Source organism: Trichoderma asperellum, chromosome 7 (genome assembly GCF_020647865.1).
Source record: "Trichoderma asperellum chromosome 7, complete sequence".
NCBI classification, from domain to species: domain Eukaryota; kingdom Fungi; phylum Ascomycota; class Sordariomycetes; order Hypocreales; family Hypocreaceae; genus Trichoderma; species Trichoderma asperellum.
In genome coordinates this window covers 1,760,382-1,780,172 of record NC_089421.1, presented here as the reverse complement: position 1 = coordinate 1,780,172, position 19,791 = coordinate 1,760,382, and the positions used below count along the sequence as shown (strand labels likewise).

The window sequence follows — 19,791 nt, the reverse complement described above, 5'->3', positions numbered from 1 at the left end:
TCCATCTTCAGAAAAACTTCCTAGATCTAGGTACCTATATAATGCCATGAAGCCACAGAAATCAATCCGCCTTTGATAATTAACACACCTGCTGTATACTTGCATCCAAATCATACATGATGAGATCTATCTGGTTTGGTGTCTGTTTGACTCGATGCAGCGGCGCATGCAGCCGACCATTAGAAAAGTTCTGAAACCTATCACCAACATTTACGATGGGTAAGTGTTCCAGCACTTCAACGAGTTTCCACGTCTGAGCTTGTCTATCCAGAACCTCCAGGAAAGGCTCATCGTAGAACGTAATCGTCAAGAGGTCCTCATCCAAATGCTCACCCATCACCGGCGTTCCAGCTTTTGCAGCCGATATACCCAGGCACAAGTTACTCAGACCAGTGCTGCTTGGATCGTCCACGACCTTGGTCGAAATGGGAGGGTCCATATTCTGACAGAGCAGCATGGAGATGTCGCGAAGAATAGCATCGATTCTGGAGGACACGTTGTTGACTTTGGTCTCAACCGTTTGCAGGTCTTTGGGCAGGGCAAGGCTGCCTTGAATCTGCTCCTCTCGCGATAACTGTGGGATAATAGCAGTTGAGCCACTGTACATGTAGTTTCTATTCAAGTTGCAAGTTGCAAGTTACAAACAAACCTTGAGTCTCTGCACGAAAATCTCGTCAAAACTGTCGTATCTGCAGGTATGCACCAGTCAATTCTACTGTCTTGTGACTATGAGAAACGGGGCATCTTACCCTCGACCATCGAGAGGGCTCGCGTACGGCAGTTTCATCTCAGGCTTCTGCCCAAAGAAGTTGCGCTGAGCGTCAATGATGGGCTGCAAGTCTGCCAGCAGGGCTTTGCTTTCTGGTCCCCTCAAGTCCAAAAAGAACAGCCCGGCATTGGAACAGATGCTGGTCAGCCTCTTAATTTCATTGTCGTCTCGTTCCAGCAAGCGCTGATAGTCGATGACTTCTACTGCCATGTGTGCCATGTTTCGGAAACCTTGATCGTACTATGGCCAAATACTCAGCCACACAAAGAATAAACGATGATTGAAAAGATAAATGAAGACTGCTACAAGACTTTGGCTCATGAGAAGACGCTTCGGGGAGAAGAACGAGCTTATGGAGTACTGGGGGTGGAGCAAGCCCTTGAATATGCTGCATGCAAGGAGGCAGTCATCATCCTAGGCATGTCCATGTACCGATACATCAAACACAACGCTTGAGACGGTGGATATTCTGGAGGATCAGGGAATGTGGGGTGGTGGGATCTAGCGCTTTGGCTAGTTCAGATGATCTCTACTTGGTATTTCTTATTTGCACTGCAGGCTTTGATCCTTTGAATCCTTCGTTGTAACAGCACACATACCCCTGCTTCCGTCGTTGTCACAAGCCTTCAAGCCCTCAGTTATAGTATTTATTAATATGGAATTTTACAAATTACGTATAAGTGGTTTGTTTAGAATTTAGTTATTGATAATGTGTATTAGTATCAAGTTTACATAATGGATATATATAGTTTTACGGAATCTTCGTTGTGCTCCTGTCTCTTTCTACCAGAGACGGCAAAGGTCTATTACGCCAAATAACTTGCAAGATTCTTGCGTTAAACACAATTAAAGACCAAAATACTGCGCATGACGCCTTTTTCTCAATAGTCCATTTCAGTGTCCAAAACGTCTGGTTTTTTTTTTTTTTTTTTTTTTTTTTCTCCGTCGTCAAATCCCACCACTAGAGATCGGGGTCCCGTCAAGATTCGCCAACAATCTTGGTCTTCAAACCGGCCTAATTAGAAGAGTATTTAAAGCTTCTTTCACAATTCCAACTCTCTTCATACTTCTTATCTAGGTGCAGCCAAGCTGCCAGCAAATAGCTTCTCGGCCATGGGCAGCTATTCGAACACGGGTGGTCAAGGTCAAGACACCACCCTTACCGGCCGTGTCCATAGCATTTGTCCCGGTGAAGAAAGCGGCCCAATTGCATTTCTTCTAAGAAAGAATGGCCAATTCTTCAAATGCAAGCTGGACAAGACAGGCGGCGCGGATCCCGCCATCTTTGCCACGGCTCAACGCCTGACCCCTGAATCGCTTGTTCGCGTCTCGTCGTGCGTGATGAGTTGCACTGATGTTGACATTAAGGTGTCTGGACTCACCATATTGTCCGAAGCAACGGCCAACCTCTCAGGCAACCTAAAGCTGCATGGGGCCCCTGGAGAGACTCTGCCTTCGCCGAATGAGCGGATTCTGCTTTTGGACCAGAGGCTCGACAACAGACTGTTGGACGCCCGAGTTGCAGCCACTGCGGCAATCTTCAAGCTCTTCTCGGCGGTGCACCAATTGGCCGTCAAGTACTTGGCAGCCCACGACTTCCACTACATCCCGACGCCAGCATTTGTGGGCTACGAGTTCCCCGCCGAGGAGGAGGATCACTTCTATCTCGACTATCTCGGCAGACAGGCGATGCTGGCACCAACCGGCGAGGTGCATCTGGGCATGGCACTCGCTGCAGATCTGGAACGCGTCTACGACATTCATACCGTGTTCCGTCGAGAGCCAAAGAGTGATGGAAGACATCTGACAGAGGTCCGGTGCCCTTCTTCGTTTGATTCTGAATGTACAGGGCATCCTCTAACATATAATCTAGTTTACAATGCTTGAACTCGTGTTTGCGCTCAAGAATGACTGGACCGAGATTCTTGAGCTTGCTGACAGTCTCTTGGTGTTCCTTTTGCAGTCCTTGCAGGAACACGACAAGTACGCCAAACTCACAACAGCTGCGCAAAGACTCTATCCTGCCGCCGGGAGTTTCAAGCTGGGATTGGACAAGAACGGCAAGCTACCTCGCGTACGATTTGACGAAGCCAAAGCGATTCTCCGTAATCAGCTCGGCAAGATGGCTCTTGTCGAGGAAGACCTAACGTATGTACATGTACTCATCACGACAAACCTTGCCAAAGTGTTGAATATTATTAACAATGCAATGAATGTGATTCAGGAGAGAGGAAGAGGCTTTGCTAGGAGAGCTTTTTGCCAGCAACCACTCACCTCTAGACTCACCCACGGATGTATTCATAGTAACCCACTTTCCAAAGCACCTTCGTCCGTGCAACGTCTCTTCACTGGGGCGGGACGACGCAACGACGAATTCTTTCGACATCATCCTGCGCGGACAGGAGATTGTCACGGGCTGCCAGCTGCTTCACTCCTATAAAGAGGTGAGATCGGCCTTTACAAATCGTGCGCATCCCATCGACCCAGATTCGCCCGGGTGGCGGCCGTATACCGAAGCGCACGAGATTGGGATGCCGCCATGGGGCGGTTTTGGGCGTAAGTTGAATGCCATTTACCACATGTTTCTGAATTTTCCAACCGGCAGAACTAACGCATCTTGCAGTTGGACTGAATCGACTTGTGCAGGGATATCTGGGTCTGATGGATATTCGCGAGACGGTTCTTTTCCCGCGGGATGCATGTAGGCTGGCACCGTGAAATTATATTTTATATTTACTTTAATCAAAGCGTTGATACAGATAAATTGCAATGATTGTCCCCATTGCGATTATTTGCCTGATCCTTTGCCCTGCTTGGTGTAACGGCATGGCGGAGCGTCACAGCCCATGTAAGCCTCCCCACGGAGGATTCGCTCTGCCATGTGTAAGCGTAGCAAGCGTAGAAGAAGGATTCGAGTCTCGCCTCGCTTGTATGCAGTATTCATGCATGCACATGCACATGCATATGTGCGGACATGCATGTGTGAATGAATGTACATACATACATACAAACAACATACACATGTAGCATTTCCCCTCACTCAGGTCGTATCTATTGCCGTTGCAAAGCCCGCATTCCTCCTCTTGGGGTATCTTGTTGTCACTCATTCACCCCCTGGTTGTACTGCCTGCATGGGCTCCAGTCTTCAATAGCTGTTAGGCACAGCTTGCGGACCAACAACATACAGCGTCCAACCAACAGGCAATGGATAATGATGATACGTCATCATAATAATAAAATAACAAGACCCACCCCATCTGGAACTCGTCTGCTCAAGAAGGCCCCGACCACCCGCCCTTGTTCCCCTCACTTGTGCCGTTTCTTCGGAGTCGTTGATTCTTACCAGTGCCACCATCATCTACATATCACGAGTCGCTACGAACCCTTGAGCCCTTGAACCCGTCAAGGATGGCGAAACAAAAGGTCTGCCTCGCTTACTCTGGCGGCTTAGACACGAGCTGCATATTGAAGTACTTGCTGGTGAGTCACCGCCACGGACTTTCGTGGTTTGGCGCACGTGGGCTGAGATGAGATGCGGTTTAGGAAGAAGGATACGAAGTCGTCACCTTTACAGCCAACATTGGCCAGGAAGAGGATTTCGACGCCGTCAGAGAAAAGGCTCTGAAGATTGGCGCCAGCAAGGTCTACATTGAGGATCTCCGCCGAGAGGTAAGCACTCCGCCACGAGGATCAAGAGAGCCATATCGTCGCTGACGCCGGTATGCAGTTCATAGAGGAGCAGTGCTTCCCCGCCATTCAGTGCAACGCCATCTACGAGAATGTCTATCTTCTGGGGACCTCGCTGGCTCGTCCCGTGACGGCACGGGCCCAGATTGCCATTGCGCAAAAGGAAGGCTGCTTCGCAGTGTCGCACGGATGCACCGGCAAGGGCAACGATCAAGTCCGGTTCGAACTCGCCTTCTACGCTCTCCAGCCCTCCATCACCGTCATTGCGCCGTGGCGTGACCCCGTGTTCTACAACAAGTTCAAGGGCCGCAATGACCTGCTCGACTACGCCAAGGCGATGGACATCCCCGTCAGGAGCACAAAGAGCAAGCCGTGGAGCATGGACGAGAATCTGGCCCACTACAGCTACGAGGCCGGTATCCTGGAAGACCCAAGCACCAGTCCTCCGGATAACATGTGGCAACTGACTGTGGATCCGCGAGAAGCCCCTGATCAGCCTGAAGACTTCACCGTCACCTTTGAGAAAGGTATTCCGGTCAAGCTCGAGTATGAGGGCGGAAAGAAGCTCGTTACGGACTCGGTTGACCTTTTCTTGACTGCCAACGCCATCGCGCGCAGGAACGGTGTCGGCCGCCTTGACATTGTCGAGAATCGCTTCATAGGACTGAAATCTCGTGGCTGCTACGAGACACCCGGTCTGACCATGCTGCGGGCCGCGCACGTTGACTTGGAAGGTCTCGTGCTGGACCGGGAGGTGCGCGCGCTTCGTGATCAGTTTGTCACCTTCAACTACGCAAAACTGCTGTACAATGGCCTCTACTTCTCACCGGAGCGCGCATTTTTGTCGAAGAGCATCATTGCCTCGCAAGAGGATGTGAATGGGTCCGTAAGATGCCGAGCTTTCAAGGGTTCCTTTAGCGTTCTCGGGCGTTGGTCTGACACTGCCAAACTCTACGATGCGAGCGAAAGCTCCATGGACGAGATTGGTGATTTCTCTCCAAAGGACACCACTGGGTTCATCAGCGTCAATGCGATCCGACTCAAGAAGTACGGAAAGGCGATGGAAGACGGTGGACAGAGCTTGGCCAAGAGACTGTAGCGGCTTTTTGTCATGGATGTAACACCAGGGTTGGAGTTTGTCCTGGGGTGAAAAATAAGGACTTACATGCTATCCCTATACAATTAGTAGGCAAAAGCCATTTAAAATGAAACCAGCTCCCACTGCATAGGCCTTATGAACTATGCTGATATAATAGCAAAATACCAGTTGAAAGCCCTCCTCTCGAAAGAGAAATAGTATTTAAAATTATATATATTATTTTTAAAATAAATTATATTCTTTTTAATACTTAAATATTAACTAAAGTATAATAGCTAAATTATTAAAAATAAAGTTTAAAATTAATATAGAAGTAATATAATATTTAATAATATACAGTAAATAGTTAAATTATATATAACAGTATACATACAATAAAGAATAAAGATTATTCAGCTTTAAGGCTAATCCTTTTGGAGAAATTCTTTAGGAAATATAATTTAATAGCAGATAACTTAATAATAAATGACAGGGAGATAAGAAAGGCAACCAAGGTTATAAGTTATGAGAATATTGTGATTTTCTGTTATTTAATACAGCAAGAGGGTTAAGCACATACATGCATTCGGCCAGCGGTGTTCGGCTGCCTCCAACGCCGTCATCCCTCCCCTTTAGCGCCACCCATCGTCCGCTTCGCTTCCCGAACACCGCGGTTAACTAAGGAAACAAGCATCTCGAATCGCCCACTCTAAAGCAAATTGCCAAACACAATGGCACGGATCTCTCGACCACGGCCAGCGGCGTACGGCGCTGCTTGTACGAATTGCTCAAAGGCCAAGTGCAGATGTGTTTGCCGAGGGCAAGGAGGGAGTTGTGAAAGGTTGGCAATTTGCCCACGCGTGTCATACACTATTTGGATCTCTGTGGTTGAGTGAATGTTAGGTGCCAACGTTTGAAGCTCGAATGCTGTCCAGTTAGTGCGGCGGGGAAACGCAATCTGCGAAAATCAGCTCCTCCTAGAGATCGACTGGAAGGCAAGATTGATAGCTTGGTTTCGCTTCTCACCTCTAGCAAAGAACGCTCTACACCGGCAAGTACAGGCCAGATTTCGCAAGGCAGCGGTGCTCCGCCGTACGATGGATTTGCACAGCAACAGCAGCAACAGCAACAACAACAACCAAAGTCCTGTGCTCCATTAATTACAGATTGCAATACCGGACCAGAATTGAGCCCAGAGCCATCGGAGGAGGAGGCAGAGGAGTATCTGCGCATCTTTCAGACCTGGAGACTGAAGTACTTCCCATTTATTCATATTTCTTGCAAGACATCAGCAGCCGAATTACGACACGAGAAACCCTTCCTTTGGTTATGCATCATGGCCGTGTCTACAAAATCTCCATCTCGCCAAACTGTCCTCTACAATATCGTTAGGAAATCACTGGCTGATAGAATAGTGCTTAACTTGGAGAAAAGTCTCGACCTCCTCCTGGGACTTTTATGCTGCCTTTCCTGGTATGTGTTTGCACGTGGTTGGATAGTGGAAGACAAAATTCTAACAAGCTTGTCAAGGGGCAACTTGCAGGTCCAGCTCAGACCATTCACGTCTCTCTTTACACAACTTGCAGTCTCGCTGATATTTGACTTGGGCCTCAACAAGACGCCACCAAAAGATGTTCATGCTCAGTCAGACTACCGGTTTCATAAGTCGCAGGTACGGCCGGTCCGCAGCATGGAGGAGCGCAGGGCTGTGCTGGGGTGCTTTGTTGCAAGTTCAGTGTTTGTGATATTCCCAAAATCCGTACGAGGGAAGCCATGCACTGAGATGAAATCTAGATCAAATCTCCACTTGCAGAGAATAGATCCTCTGCTCTGGACCGTACATATGGACGAGTGTCTCCAGAGGCTGACAGATTTCCCCGAATGCACAGGAGATACTATATTGGCGTATTTAGTCCGATCGCAGTTGATTTTGCAAAAAGCCCCATTGTCACCTTGGCGTACATCTGTAGCTGGAGAAACCGAATCGGCGCCAGCAGCAGAAACAATGATGTTTTATCGCAAAACTCTACTAAGGGAGTTGGATGAAGCAAGACAAAAAGTTCCCATGGAACTTCGGCAAAACGGTAATGAATTTTTTACACTGACTTCCCACCTTCTAAAGTCCTCTGTTAAGATAATACTAGATGCCATACTCCTCACTTTTTACCATACGGAACTTAGCATTCAGGAGTCCACCCTTTCGCCACATATGGTGCCGCTTTCTGCCTGCCCCAGCTTTGGTCGAATTGACGGCCTGTGCGCTTGTCTCAGTGCCGCAAAGTCATGGTTTGACGTCTTCTTGGCCATTTCACCAGCTGAATACGTGGGATTCCCTTTTGCTATGTTCTCACATCTGAGGAACTGTGCGGTGGCTCTGTACAAAATCTTAGCGCTAGAGGAGTCCCCGTGGGACAGAGCTTCTAGCCTTGGCATTGTTGATATATCGACTATAATGGACCGTACCGCTCAGAATCTGGAGCAAGTGCGTGCCATCGGTGGACTGGAGCACAGCGAGAGTGAAGAGGATCTTTTCACAAAACTCGCGCGGAGGATTAGAATTATAAACCATAAGTATGTAGACGGGCTTCGTGCCGATACTTCTAGGGTCGGCCACAGTCCGATCGCGACGGTTGTCCCACATGATAAGCCATCGGATATCTCTGCGACGGATGAGCTGGTCTTTAGTCTCCCTGATGATTCGTGTATAATGGATATGCTTGGATTCGGGGATTGGTAGTGCTTACAGTATTCAGCATCATTCATCTAACATCTGGCGCTATAGTCGTTTTCTGCATTTCTTCTCCGGGCTGATGCCATAAGTAACCAAAGGACTGCGAGATCAGACCTAATCTGCGACCTCCGTTTTCAGCGGCGTTCGAATGCCGAACGCCGTTTTGCTTTTGGCACATATATAGACTTGTGAGATCCCTTTCCCTGTACTCTTTTCCCTATAAGTCCAGTATTCCATTCTATTTGAGTGAAAGATTATTGGTGTCAAACATCTGTTGTGCAACTAACATGGAGCAAAAAGACATAGAAACTGGTAGCCTTGACCAGGGAAAAGGAGGCAATTTATCAAGAGACATCATACCGGATATCCATGACGAAGTCTGCGACGCAAATGCAGATTCCAGTCATGGTTACGTGGCCGGCTGGCGGCTGGCCATAATCATGGCCTCGACTACTTTTGTCTCCCTTCTCGTTTTACTAGACTCTACTATAATCGGTAATGTGAGTGCCTACACACAGGCAAAAAAAAAAGAATTTTTATCCTTTATCAATATCGTTACTCATATGGTTAGGCAATCCCCCGCATCACTGATGAATTTCATTCTCTCACAGACGCCGGATGGTACGGAACAGTGTACCAGCTTGCAAAGTGAGTACCAGATTGTCCCAAAGCCTAACATTACCGTTGGACAATTTCTAATGCGATGAGCAGCGCGTGCCTACAACCCCTCACAGGGAAATTATATACATATTATAGCACGAAGGTTTGGCCGAAGCAATTCCAGCAGGCTCTACCTACACCAGCTGACATAACTTAATCTTAGCGAGTGTTTCTCCTCTCCTTTGCCGTCTTCGAGATTGGGTCCTTGGTCTGCGGTCTTGCTCCGTCGTCTACAGCCCTGATCATGGGTCGGATGGTGGCAGGGCTTGGTGCTTCTGGGATACAGAATGGTATCTTCAATATCATTGCTGGCTGCGTGCCCATGGTCAAGAGGCCAATGCTTACGGGCATAGGCATGGGTGGTAAGTTCAACGGTTGTCCAGACAATACATGAATTCCTGCCTGATTCTGTCACAGTATCGCAGATGGGTATGATCCTTGGGCCGCTCATTGGAGGGGCGTTTACAGAGTACAAAACTTGGCGATGGTGTAAGAACGTTTCCCCAATCTAGCGCTTCGCCTGACTGACTTCTTAGTAGGCTTCTTCATTAACCTCCCTTGTGGCGCCGCCGCTGCCGGAATGCTTATGCTTGTTCGGATCCCTGAGCAATTCACCAAAGCTGAAGGCCAATCAATAACCCCGGTGCTTCTATTGAAAAGGGATTTCGCGAGATTAGTGCTCTTCGCTGCTGCTGTGACCCAATTATTCCTTGCTCTGCAATACGGAGGCAATACCCACCCTTGGAACAGCGCCGTAGTAATTGGTCTTGTCTGCGGCGCAGTCGGCACATTCGCGGTATTTGTACTTGCCGAGCATCTAAAGGGCCATGAAGCGATAGTACCACTCTGGATCATTAAAAAGCACGTTGTTTGGTGCAGCTGCTTGGTGATGATGTTTTCGATCGCGACGACGTTTTGCGCGTCTTACTTCCTCCCCCTGTATTTCCAGGTTGTTGCAGGTGCATCACCGATGATGAGCGGTGTCTATCTCTTGCCCAATATCTTGAGTCAGATTTTCTCTGCAGGGTTTTCTGGGATACTAGGTGGGGATATTGAGAACCTTATTCGTGCTTCACCCGCTAATAGTGTGGCAACAGTTGGGAAATCGGGATATTATCTTCCGTGGAGTGTCCTTGCAGGTGTGTTTTTGAGTGTCGGTTCGGGTTTAATCTCTACGTACTCTCCTTCGACCTCGATTGGCAAATGGATCGGGTATCAAGTACTGCTCGGAGCAGGCCGAGGCATCGGAATGCAGATGGTTTGCAGCTCTCAATGCCTATCCTCATTGCGTCTTTGACTCGGCTAACCCGTGTTCTCCACCAGCCCATCATTGCCATCCAAAATGCCCTCGAGCAATCTCAGATCGCCATCGCAACATCGTTTCTCATATTCAGTCACACCATTGGCGGAGCGGTCTTCTTGACTCTTGCGCAAACACTCTTTACGAATGGCCTACGATCAGAACTCGCGGTATACGCTCCATCTGTCGATCTCAGGACTATCATCGCGACTGGTGTTATAAGCATACGTAATGAAATGATTGATAAGAGCCAGCTGCAAGGCTTCCTACTTGCACTTACCAAGAGTTTAAATCTTGTTTTCTACTTGACAGCCGGTGCTGGTGCGTGTTCATTTGTCTTCGCTTGGGGGATGGGCTGGAGGGATATTCGAATCAAAAATACTTAGCAAGTGCTGAACAGCACTGCCACCTAAAAGATAAACCTATCTCTATCTTCGTCCCAGATAGCGATGCCTCAAACCACGGTCCGCTCGAAATGCACTGCCGATCGCTTTGAAAAAAAAAAATTCAGAGAGTTCCTACTTGGTGAAATACTATACATTTTCAAATGCCTTCGACCTCATATCTGTATTCCGGTGGGAGCGACAATACCCAATAATAAAGCAATAATACTGACATCCTAAAGCATAGAGCATATGTAGCCAAAATCCCGCAGATGAGACTGGCAGCGTTCGGTAGCAAGGTTCCCAGACTCCAGCCATAGCATAAAACGTATTGGGCGCCTGGGAGGAGAAGGTATCAGGCAGCTCATGAATATATCCGCCGAACTCTAGCCTACCGAGCTCGCTTGAATATGCAAATCTTTTCTTTGAATGGGGTAAAAGGAATACAGCAGACAAGTACTGTAAAAAGGGGTATAGCCGGACAAAGGAAATAAGACGAAACAGAATTCTTTCGTACCAGTCGCGATACAACAGCTGGGGCGCCAGCGGAACAAAGCTCAAACGATCAGCACACGCAGAGCACTTATCCGTTTCGACGTCTTCTAGACTAATTAGAACAGCAGCCAGATCTCCACGTCAATTCTGGATGTCGCAAAAAATTTCGTATACGATCTTGATTATGCCCAAGACGAGTCAGCACCAGAACCGGAAAATTAAGAATGGGTGAAGTAAACTGTCGGCCTTGGTCGCCCATTTAGATGGGCGGTATAGTTTTATTAATTATTATACTAAAATATTTTGAACTAGGGACTAGGAACAGCCCTTATTGCGCTGGTCTTTGCGAGCTATCTTGAGCCTATATACGGAGTAACTGCAATAATAATAAGAGATCTCCAATATCTTGTCGGCCATAGCATAGGCTCGAATTCTAGCATTATCTGTGCGCAGGAACAAAGTTAGCACCAAGGAAGCACTTGTGCCATCTGTGACATTAAAATCCATGTCTAGCCAGCTGAGGCTAGGGGCGTGTTAAGCCGATTCGCTTGGATTTATAATGGCTCGCACAATGACTCCGGCACAATTACTGAACTCACGAGCAGCAATGTGAAAGAAGAGCCCCTTACAAATAATTTCACTCCATTTATTTCCTTTCACAACTCGAAGATCTCTTGTTCCTTCATCAAACCATCAGGAGCAAGTCTGCTCACACTGACTGGCGAGTTACTGGGACAAACTTTCGCTCTTCTAACATTATTGTTAAAACATATCTAACGCTACCCTACTCCACCTAACTGACGCCGATCATTGTATTCACCGTATCATTCGGTGAATTGAGTGGCCTGTCGCTTAAACACAAATCTATATGTTGGACAGAGACTAAGTGGGGCGTGAGACGATTAACGGTCGACGGTACTGTGTTCACGAAACATCAACTCTGCCCACGACGGCTTTACATCTTCTCTAAGCGATTCTAAGGCTTCGTTCAAGTCTCCGATGATATTCTTGCATTTCATTTATCCTCTACAGTTTACCTGCATTAGGGGTGTCGTGGGCATATTGAGCAACTACGAAACATCATCGCAAGCATCAATGCAACCCCTGACACCTAGCCAACCCAACTCAGATCTTCCGGGCTCAGATAATGATGATACGCTTGGCGAGACACAAGTAGACTATCTCTCTGCGAGAAATGGCTATGATGAAGAAATGCAATGCCACCCTGGGGTATGGCCCGAGGCCGCAGCAGGAAGCTTCATCACACAAACAGCGTTACACAACGCTGCTTCTGTGGAGGAGGTGCGACTTCTCATTAATGCCGGAGCAGATGTCTTGGCAATAGACGTCCGGAACGAAACGCGCCTACATATCGCCGCCCTTGACGGAGAGACAGAGGTCGTGCAACTGCTACTCGATGCTGGAGCCAATGTTTTGGCGGGAAATTTCTACGGAGCAACACCTTTGCATATGGCCGTTAAAAACAACCACGAAGACGCGGCACGGCTTCTTATAAATGCCAGGTCTGATCTTGCTTTAGTAACAGACCGCGGAGAGACCCCGTTGCACTGGGCTGCATACTTCAGAGCCAACGATGCCATAGCCAAGATGCTCATTGATGCTGGTGCCAATGTCTCCGCGAAAGATCATGATGGGGAGACACCGCTGCACAAGGCTGCGGGAAACTATAACTTGGTCGAATTGCTTGTCCACTCTGGAGCGGATGTCTTGGCCATCTCCAACAATGGATGGACCCCCTTGCACAGCGCTGCCGTCATAGGTTGCCCGAAACAGGTACAACTACTCCTCAACGCTGGAGCCGACATTGATGCGAGGACAACTAAGAGAGAGACTGCGCTGCACTTTGCCGCGGAAAGGTTTTTGGGAGAAGAAATAGTCCAGGTGTTGCTTGGTGGCGGAGCGGATATCAATGCAGCAACCGAAACTGGCGAGAGACCGCTTCATCGCGCAGCAGGTCGATGGCTCACTGCGGCCGTTCAGCTGCTTATTGACAAAGGCGCTGATGTAAACGCGTGGACCAACGGCGGAGAAACAGCGTTGCACCGCGCGGCACATGCAGACTCGGGGGACATACGGTTCGTGCTCAGTGATGCCGGGTTTAAAGCTCCCATATCTGGGACTACGGGCAAAACCAATCTGGCTCGCGCTGGACGTCAATGGGGTTCGGTGACCGTTCAGACCCTTATCGACGGAGGCGCCAATATAAACGCCGCCACCAATGATGGGGAAACAGCCCTGCATCTCGCAGCAGACGCTGGACTGGGGGACATATTAGAGGTTCTTCTTGACGCTGGAGCTAATGTTGCCGCAACCACCAGGGGTGGCGAGACACCGCTGCAACGAGCAGAATCTGGGGCATCTTCTATATTGGCGGAGTTGCGCGCCAGGATGAACTGTGCGGGGATGAGCGACGGCCAACAAGAGGAGTTTATAGCACCTATACAAAACGTGAGGAAAGAAGCCATTCGTTTGCTTCGGGGAGCAGAAAGCGGTGGCGGTGATGAAGAACTTTTAAATAAGCTGGACGCCAGTTCCGATATGATACAAGGGAGCTAATTGGAAAATACATACGGGGGCTTTTTTTTACCGGTGAAATATTACAATAGGTATGTGTCTAAACTGTTGGTTCAGTTGTTTCGGAAACAGGAACCGTGTAATTTCGATTTTGGAAGCCAAGGGAGCCGGAAATAGAAGACATTAACCGCATTGTAGAACTTGACGGGACCCTGAGTTTTCCACTACCCATGGTCGTATGTGGTAGAATCACTGCACCCCAATCTTATAAATTACCTTCCCGTCCTCTTACTGCGAGTAAAGCATCTGTTCAAAGTATCTACACGTCCCATGAGCGACAAGATATAGCGAGGCAGCTCCATCCTGCTCTGGGAATACTCCAGCTGAAAAGGCAATAAACAGGTGGTAGCGAACCAAAGGACGATGGGACAAGTGCGAGCACCAAAGCCACATGCAGACGATGCCGGCTGAAACATGCATAAAAAGCAGTCTGAAATGTGATGGGCGAGCCATCGCTTCGGTGTAGTTGTGGGATTGCTGACGAAGAGGTATTATAGCCTAGATCTACAAGGCATTTCAATCATCAGTTGCCTACATGTACAACATAAAGCTCATATTACGGAGCGTTGATGCCCGAGGAGGGAAAAAGAAGAGAGAATACATGCCATTGCTGTTTCTCTGGGGGGAAGAGAGAAATATATGCAGCACACCACCCCGAGCTTCTCCCTTGCCTACCATTTCATGTCCCTGATTTTGGTCCGATACTGAAGAATTCTCAAACAATGTCTCTCCAAAAGGCGCCCATCCTATACACCGACGACAGTCCACGTGTTGGTGGCCGTGAGTATCTGGGGTGTTTCAGCATTGACAAAGTCCGGCAACGCCTCGACCAGCCTCTTCTGGAGCCTCTTGGTACTACCGAGCGAGAAAACGAGACAGCTGTCGAAGAGGAGATTGCAGCAGTTGAAAATCACTTTCTTCCAAACCGCGCTTGCTCTGCTCTCCATGTCAATTGCAATCCCTCGCCTACAGAGTTGGGAGACATCGAAATACCTCTACAGCAGCTTCATCAATCATATGAGGCTGGCTGTTGGTTCTGTACAATCATCTATGGTGGCATCACAGCGGCGCCGCTTTGGGACATTGAGTCAAAGGGCAAGCGTCCAAAGCATACATATTTGGATGAACGTGAAAGAAAGTGTTCCCAACCCGGTCTTCTACCTTGATAAAGACAAAGGTTGGTCCTCATTACATAGTGCTGGAATCACAGACTTGGAGAAATTTTCAGTCGCATGTGCGATATCTATTCTTCTTGTGCGCTCATGGATACTTTGGACCTTATAAGACAATATGTATGCTCTGCCCAATACATACGACCATAGGTAGTGGAGAATTCGGGGTCCCGTCTGCTCCCCCATAGACAAGCCACTAACCGGCAGATTAGTAGTCAGGTGGGTGACCACTGGCGAACACCGGCTGTTGTATGTTTTTTTTTGTCTTTTTCTTCTTCTTGTTTTTTGCAGTAACTCAATCGATGACCTACTGGAAGGGAGAGAGAGGCAGTTGCATACTGTGTTCTTGTCAAGGACCTAAAAGCTGGATAGCTCAAAGGAAACACGCGGCTTAAGCTAGGCTTTGTAACTCTAACAGAATTCTATAAAGAGCGAGTTCCGTCCCCTTAATTGGAGGAGGTCGGGCAGAATTGTTACAGTTTTTATTTTATATCTAGCTGTAGAATTGTAGCTCGCTAACTGCTTGTTCATTTTCTTTGTCTTTATTACTCCTTTATTTGTTCCAGGCTCCGGATTTCCCTAGTGATAAGGAGGAAAAGGTACATGTACTCTTCATGCACCGTTATATGGGCATATATATCATTGACAGAGCTTAGAGCCCCGGCCATTAAATCGTTTGGAGTCGTTGCTACTACTAGCAAGGACATCGGGTAAAAAAAATATTCGCTGAATATAATTATTTTTTGGGGGGTTTGATCTCACCATGAGCAGCATGTCGCTTTTAAGCTCGACTCCAGACTATGGTATCCATAAAGATAGCGATTGAAATGGCGCGTAATCTCATCACCGTGCTGGAACCTCGACACGTTCAAAAGCATGTAGCTATCGTTCGGCATTAGAACATCGCCTAGCCTGAAATAGTCACAGATGGTCGAAAACACGGTGTGTCCAATCTCTTAAACACAAACACCTTTCCGCTATGACGAGTCTTGCCGCAGAGCTCAATAGGGTCGTGCAGACAAGTGTCCTGACATTAAAGCTCCGATATTACTTGAGTACTCATCTCAGCAGAGAAACGAATCGGAGCCTGATCTCCTAGTCGTTGCCAGTACACCACATGTATATAAATTTCTATTAAATCTGGCATTGCTCAGTATCCTCATCGTTTACGTTTAGCCAAGATAAACCCTCATAACGTAGAAACCTTCAATAGCTTATATCCACGACGTTTATACCACCGCACAACCCGGGAATTTTCTTCATGTTTCTATCTATCTAATTCTAAAATCCCAGCTGCATTTCTTCAGCTCCTAAATGCCTTACCCAGTTTTCTACAAATTCTATAAGCTGTTAGTTAACTCTAGTACGACGTTTTAACTGGTACGGCGGTAAGCCGAGGTCACCTATACGCGGCCCAAGTTACAATCTATACTTTGGAGATGACAATATGTCCCTTCTTATAAAAGTCGGGGTTAGGTAAGATTATATTTATTTAATAAGCACTAAAATCTGACATTTGGTTAACACATCTTTATTAATATATTATTCATGTAAACTTGACTGTTGTTAACTAGCTAATATACGTGTTTTAAGGAGTATATTCTAAGATTAACTCAGGGATCTAATTGATCTAGCTACCCTAAGCCTCTGTCTGATAGCTATGGATATATACCTTGACTCTTGACTCTCTTTCAAAAAAAAAAAAAAAAAAAAAAAAAAACACGAAGAAGTAGTGACTGGGAAAGCGCTAAAGTCTACTAAACTGCTTCTATTAGTAGTAGCCGCCAAGGTTTGTGTTATCCCTGTAGGTAGCCCTCTAGACTATAGGATGGAGGGCTTAATGGCGGGGCGACAAAAGACAGTACAATTATGCGGGAAACTCCGCCAGACAGTTGACCTAAGGAGGAGACGGCAAAGAAACACTTGGAGACGCTGGACAGCCTCCTGTAATCCACAGCTTACTCTGATGGGTCCTAGGGCAAAAATAAGAACACAGTTAGGGAGCGGTTATGTACTATGATGTTAGAGATTATAGTCTGCCGTTACCTAGCGAATGCATAGGTCTGTAATACAAAAGCAGCAAGACCCTCTAAAGTAATGAAGTTAGCTAAAGTACAATCACAGCTAATCCAAATATCTACAAACTACTACTGTAACAATCCGTTATACAGTTAAGCAAAACAGGGCAAAATATTAGGCCAATAACCACTATTGTAGCAGTTACTGTAACAGAACCAGCTGCCTATAAAGGAATCAACCGTTTACAAGGGACCAGGTTGTAACAACTAATCTTCTTAGATAACTTCGCAGTACTAGTTGATGGGATTCTTGGCATTATATTCACTTTCTTTTAAGGAGTATGCATGGATATTAGAACGTTTGCCAAGGAACTCTAACCTAGGCTATAAGGATATATTAGGTAATGAAATAGCAAATAAGCCTGTTAAGAACACCTGAATTTTCCATACGGAGTATATACAACACCAAAGCTGACAAATATAATTCGCTCCACGGTGCTTATAATCTTGGCAAACTTATAGCCTCCGCAGCCCTTCTGACTTTCCTCCCTGAGAAATGCAGAATTGATATTTAGCCGGATCCAAGCTAGTGACTATCTCCGTGATAAAGGTGCTCAACCTAAAGTTAAGGACATTGTAAGAAGGAGATAGGAATATCCTTCTTTGCTCTTTTCTCATTTTCTATGCAAGTTTTACCTCTTTCGATCTTTGGTGCTTATCTTCTTGGCACACTTATAATCTCTAGTGCGCATAGCAGTCTGGGGGACCATGAACTCGTAAGTTAATATTGGGGACTTTTGATTACTGATGAGAGCGCTTTTGATTACTGATGAGAGCCTCAGTCACCTCTCAGAAAGGGGCCTTTTGCAGCAACCCTGCTTCGTATGTAACTATGTTCAATATAAAAGCATCCTACTTGCCCTCGTACGAGACTTGATCTTTACCTCCGTACTTTACACTACAACTCTTCAGCTCCTACAAAATTTGATAAGAAGCTTACCTTTCTGAGTAAAAGTATATACAAGTATGTCTGTTGCAAAGAGATTCAAGATGTCTAACATTTTCAGGCAGCTTTTCTTTCACCATGAAGCTCCTATCTACCCTACCTGTTATCGGGCTTGTTCTCCAAGCTGGAAGCTCGAGGGCCGCAGATTGCGGTTTTTATGGTGTGGGCTCAGATGGTATTGGAGCTTGTACGGATCGAAATGGCAACTACGCAGACCGTCAAACATTTTGCACGACGCTAGTTGGCCAGGGAAACTGGTATCGAACTTGCGAAAACGGTAGAAACCATGGAAAATGCCACTTCGAGTATCAGGGACCTGGTATGCCACAGCAATTATGCTGGGATGCATATGAAAATATTATCAATCAATGCTTTGGTAACCAGAATGGGGGAGGATATCACTATGGAACCTATTCATACGATGGTCACTGGTTTGTTATTGACAGATGCTCTGCGTAAAGCAAATTGCAACTCAAAACACACTAGCTACCTAGAATAGCGGAGCAGAAGCCTACTACAGTCTTGGGTATCTCCTTGAGGATCCAAAAGCAAATTTTTTGTACTTATCCCTAAGTCTAATTGTATATCTCTAATTAGTTAAATTAAGAGGAATATGCTTGAGATTGTATTATGTCAGTCACTCGTACGATCCAACTTTCGCAACTTTCAAGCCTTCACTACCTCGCCGTAGCTATCAAAAGTTTGGACCAAAATAAGGGCAAGAGACTCTTTTAAGAAGGTTGAGACATATTAGAGTCTAGAAGAAGCCAGTACGTCGAGGGAGGTAGACGAGATGATTGTAGATAATGAGAGATCTAAACGGACAAAAGCCCACCCACAAAATCAACACAGCAACAGGACTTACAGAATTGGAGAGACAATATGAACGACAAATCCTACCAGATACACTTCAAAATCTCTCCTCCACCATCTCAGACAAACATTTCCTTAGGAAGAGAAAGAACGGAGACAACAGAGAGAGATGGGAAGAAAGAAAGAAAAGATATATATACAGACAACGGTGGGAGAGGTGTCCCAGTAGCTTCGGCGGCTGGTGAAGACTTGTTAGCTGAGAGGGACTTCGGTGAGCCTTCTGCCGATAATGGACTTATGAAGGTTGGAATTCCATCTCAATTGCCCTCACTTCCTGCCTCTCATCACGTTGCTAGCCAGGAGGAGAGTTTTTCAATGACTGCACACTCTCTTCAAGCTATGAGATATGGCTTCATTATTTAAGAATGAGGATTAGGATTGGGAAGCCGGCTTATCCATGACCCCAAAGTAATTTCGTGCCTTTATACCACAGGCTCTCTTATGCTTTTCCCAGCCTTTGCAAACCGCTGTCTGTCTGTGTGTACCGCATAGTTGCCCAGTGCGGTAAGGGGTCCGCGCCGTCGCCGGTCATAGTCATTCCCAATACGACGGTGCTACGATAGAGCGGCAATGTGCCGTCGGACAGCGGGTACATCTTTGAGACTCGCGGTAAATCCGCATCAAGGCGATCGAGGGTCCGCGCGAGGGGCGCAGCATTAGCTTCAGTATCGAGAATATGAGAAGCATCTAGCATACAGCGGAATTAAGCCATTTATTCACATCATTCATCTATTCCCTTAATACATCTTTTATGACGGGTTCTAAAACTCTTTTAAATTAACTAGTTACTACTTATTTCAGCACGCATGCTACTGCTAAACCGCGTAGTGTGCAATCGGGGATTTCGCTGCAGATCTCTTTCGTAGCTGTTTCAGAACTGGGCATCGGTTCCGCAACGTCGAAGTCACAATCATCACCAAACCGGACAGGAAGCTCTGGGGTTTTCAAGGCTGTGATGATTGCTCGTCAGAAGGTAAGTCACAAAGCAAGAAAATAAAGCATAGGGATACTTCAATTGCAAGCT

General features: G+C 46.9%; 8 protein-coding genes across 8 annotated transcripts; 6 read left to right on the top strand and 2 right to left on the bottom strand.

Moving 5' to 3' along the window:
• Positions 1–26: 26 nt before the first annotated feature.
• On the bottom strand, positions 27–1,077 carry TrAFT101_011323 (uncharacterized protein). Its single transcript, XM_024901482.2, has 3 exons — positions 750–1,077; positions 650–689; positions 27–574 (listed from the first exon to the last, which is right to left on the bottom strand). Exons 1-3 carry the CDS (start codon positions 986–988, stop codon positions 80–82), a joined length of 774 nt encoding a protein of 257 aa, XP_024754908.2. The 5' UTR covers positions 989–1,077; the 3' UTR covers positions 27–79.
• Positions 1,078–1,585: 508 nt separating this feature from the next.
• On the top strand, positions 1,586–3,540 carry TrAFT101_012073 (uncharacterized protein). Its single transcript, XM_024902888.2, has 4 exons — positions 1,586–2,581; positions 2,643–2,917; positions 2,994–3,325; positions 3,393–3,540. The coding sequence occupies exons 1-4, from the start codon at positions 1,883–1,885 to the stop codon at positions 3,485–3,487; spliced, it is 1,401 nt and encodes a 466-aa protein (XP_024754907.2). The 5' UTR covers positions 1,586–1,882; the 3' UTR covers positions 3,488–3,540.
• Positions 3,541–3,884: 344 nt separating this feature from the next.
• ARG1 (argininosuccinate synthetase) lies at positions 3,885–5,740 on the top strand. The gene is made up of 3 exons (XM_024901485.2): positions 3,885–4,249; positions 4,313–4,438; positions 4,497–5,740. Exons 1-3 carry the CDS (start codon positions 4,178–4,180, stop codon positions 5,553–5,555), a joined length of 1,257 nt encoding a protein of 418 aa, XP_024754906.2. The 5' UTR covers positions 3,885–4,177; the 3' UTR covers positions 5,556–5,740.
• A 440-nt stretch (positions 5,741–6,180) lies between these two features.
• On the top strand, positions 6,181–8,913 carry TrAFT101_011321 (uncharacterized protein). The gene is made up of 7 exons (XM_024910402.2): positions 6,181–6,375; positions 6,438–7,007; positions 7,065–7,271; positions 7,329–7,618; positions 7,679–8,453; positions 8,566–8,765; positions 8,837–8,913. The coding sequence occupies exons 1-5, from the start codon at positions 6,266–6,268 to the stop codon at positions 8,269–8,271; spliced, it is 1,770 nt and encodes a 589-aa protein (XP_024754905.2). The 5' UTR covers positions 6,181–6,265; the 3' UTR covers positions 8,272–8,453; positions 8,566–8,765; positions 8,837–8,913.
• TrAFT101_011320 (uncharacterized protein) lies at positions 8,553–11,722 on the top strand (the record flags this gene model as incomplete). The annotated part of the gene is made up of 9 exons (XM_024910401.2): positions 8,553–8,765; positions 8,837–8,913; positions 8,977–9,028; positions 9,089–9,287; positions 9,343–9,414; positions 9,465–9,968; positions 10,023–10,183; positions 10,249–10,800; positions 10,851–11,722. 8 exons carry the CDS (start codon positions 8,553–8,555, stop codon positions 10,609–10,611), a joined length of 1,641 nt encoding a protein of 546 aa, XP_024754904.2. The 3' UTR covers positions 10,612–10,800; positions 10,851–11,722.
• A 2,698-nt stretch (positions 11,723–14,420) lies between these two features.
• TrAFT101_011319 (uncharacterized protein) lies at positions 14,421–14,864 on the top strand (the record flags this gene model as incomplete). The annotated part of the gene is made up of 1 exon (XM_024904834.2): positions 14,421–14,864. One exon carries the CDS (start codon positions 14,421–14,423, stop codon positions 14,862–14,864), a length of 444 nt encoding a protein of 147 aa, XP_024754901.2.
• Positions 14,865–17,656: 2,792 nt separating this feature from the next.
• Positions 17,657–18,247, top strand: TrAFT101_011318 (uncharacterized protein; the record flags this gene model as incomplete). The annotated part of the gene is made up of 5 exons (XM_066129216.1): positions 17,657–17,664; positions 17,731–17,774; positions 17,861–17,902; positions 17,956–18,111; positions 18,207–18,247. 5 exons carry the CDS (start codon positions 17,657–17,659, stop codon positions 18,245–18,247), a joined length of 291 nt encoding a protein of 96 aa, XP_065985347.1.
• Positions 18,248–18,560: 313 nt separating this feature from the next.
• On the bottom strand, positions 18,561–19,362 carry TrAFT101_011317 (uncharacterized protein; the record flags this gene model as incomplete). Its single annotated transcript, XM_066129215.1, has 2 exons — positions 18,561–18,622; positions 19,233–19,362. The coding sequence occupies 2 exons, from the start codon at positions 19,360–19,362 to the stop codon at positions 18,561–18,563; spliced, it is 192 nt and encodes a 63-aa protein (XP_065985346.1).
• Between the last annotated feature and the right edge of the window lie 429 nt (positions 19,363–19,791).

Excerpts from the sequence above, each read along its gene's own strand:
- TrAFT101_011323 (XM_024901482.2), bottom strand. The coding sequence starts at position 988 with ATGGCACACATGGCAGTAGAAGTCATCGACTATCAGCGCTTGCTGGAA. Across the intron at positions 690-749 it reads AGCCCTCTCGATGGTCGAGG|ATACGACAGTTTTGACGAGA; the intron begins GTAAGATGCCCC and ends GCATACCTGCAG. Across the intron at positions 575-649 it reads TTTTCGTGCAGAGACTCAAG|TTATCGCGAGAGGAGCAGAT; the intron begins GTTTGTTTGTAA and ends ATTATCCCACAG.
- TrAFT101_012073 (XM_024902888.2), top strand. The coding sequence starts at position 1,883 with ATGGGCAGCTATTCGAACACGGGTGGTCAAGGTCAAGACACCACCCTT. Across the intron at positions 2,582-2,642 it reads ATGGAAGACATCTGACAGAG|TTTACAATGCTTGAACTCGT; the intron begins GTCCGGTGCCCT and ends CATATAATCTAG. Across the intron at positions 2,918-2,993 it reads CTTGTCGAGGAAGACCTAAC|GAGAGAGGAAGAGGCTTTGC; the intron begins GTATGTACATGT and ends AATGTGATTCAG.
- ARG1 (XM_024901485.2), top strand. The coding sequence starts at position 4,178 with ATGGCGAAACAAAAGGTCTGCCTCGCTTACTCTGGCGGCTTAGACACG. Across the intron at positions 4,250-4,312 it reads GCATATTGAAGTACTTGCTG|GAAGAAGGATACGAAGTCGT; the intron begins GTGAGTCACCGC and ends GATGCGGTTTAG. Across the intron at positions 4,439-4,496 it reads TTGAGGATCTCCGCCGAGAG|TTCATAGAGGAGCAGTGCTT; the intron begins GTAAGCACTCCG and ends GCCGGTATGCAG.
- TrAFT101_011321 (XM_024910402.2), top strand. The coding sequence starts at position 6,266 with ATGGCACGGATCTCTCGACCACGGCCAGCGGCGTACGGCGCTGCTTGT. Across the intron at positions 7,272-7,328 it reads TGCTTTGTTGCAAGTTCAGT|ATCAAATCTCCACTTGCAGA; the intron begins GTTTGTGATATT and ends GATGAAATCTAG. Across the intron at positions 7,619-7,678 it reads CATGGAACTTCGGCAAAACG|ATGCCATACTCCTCACTTTT; the intron begins GTAATGAATTTT and ends AGATAATACTAG.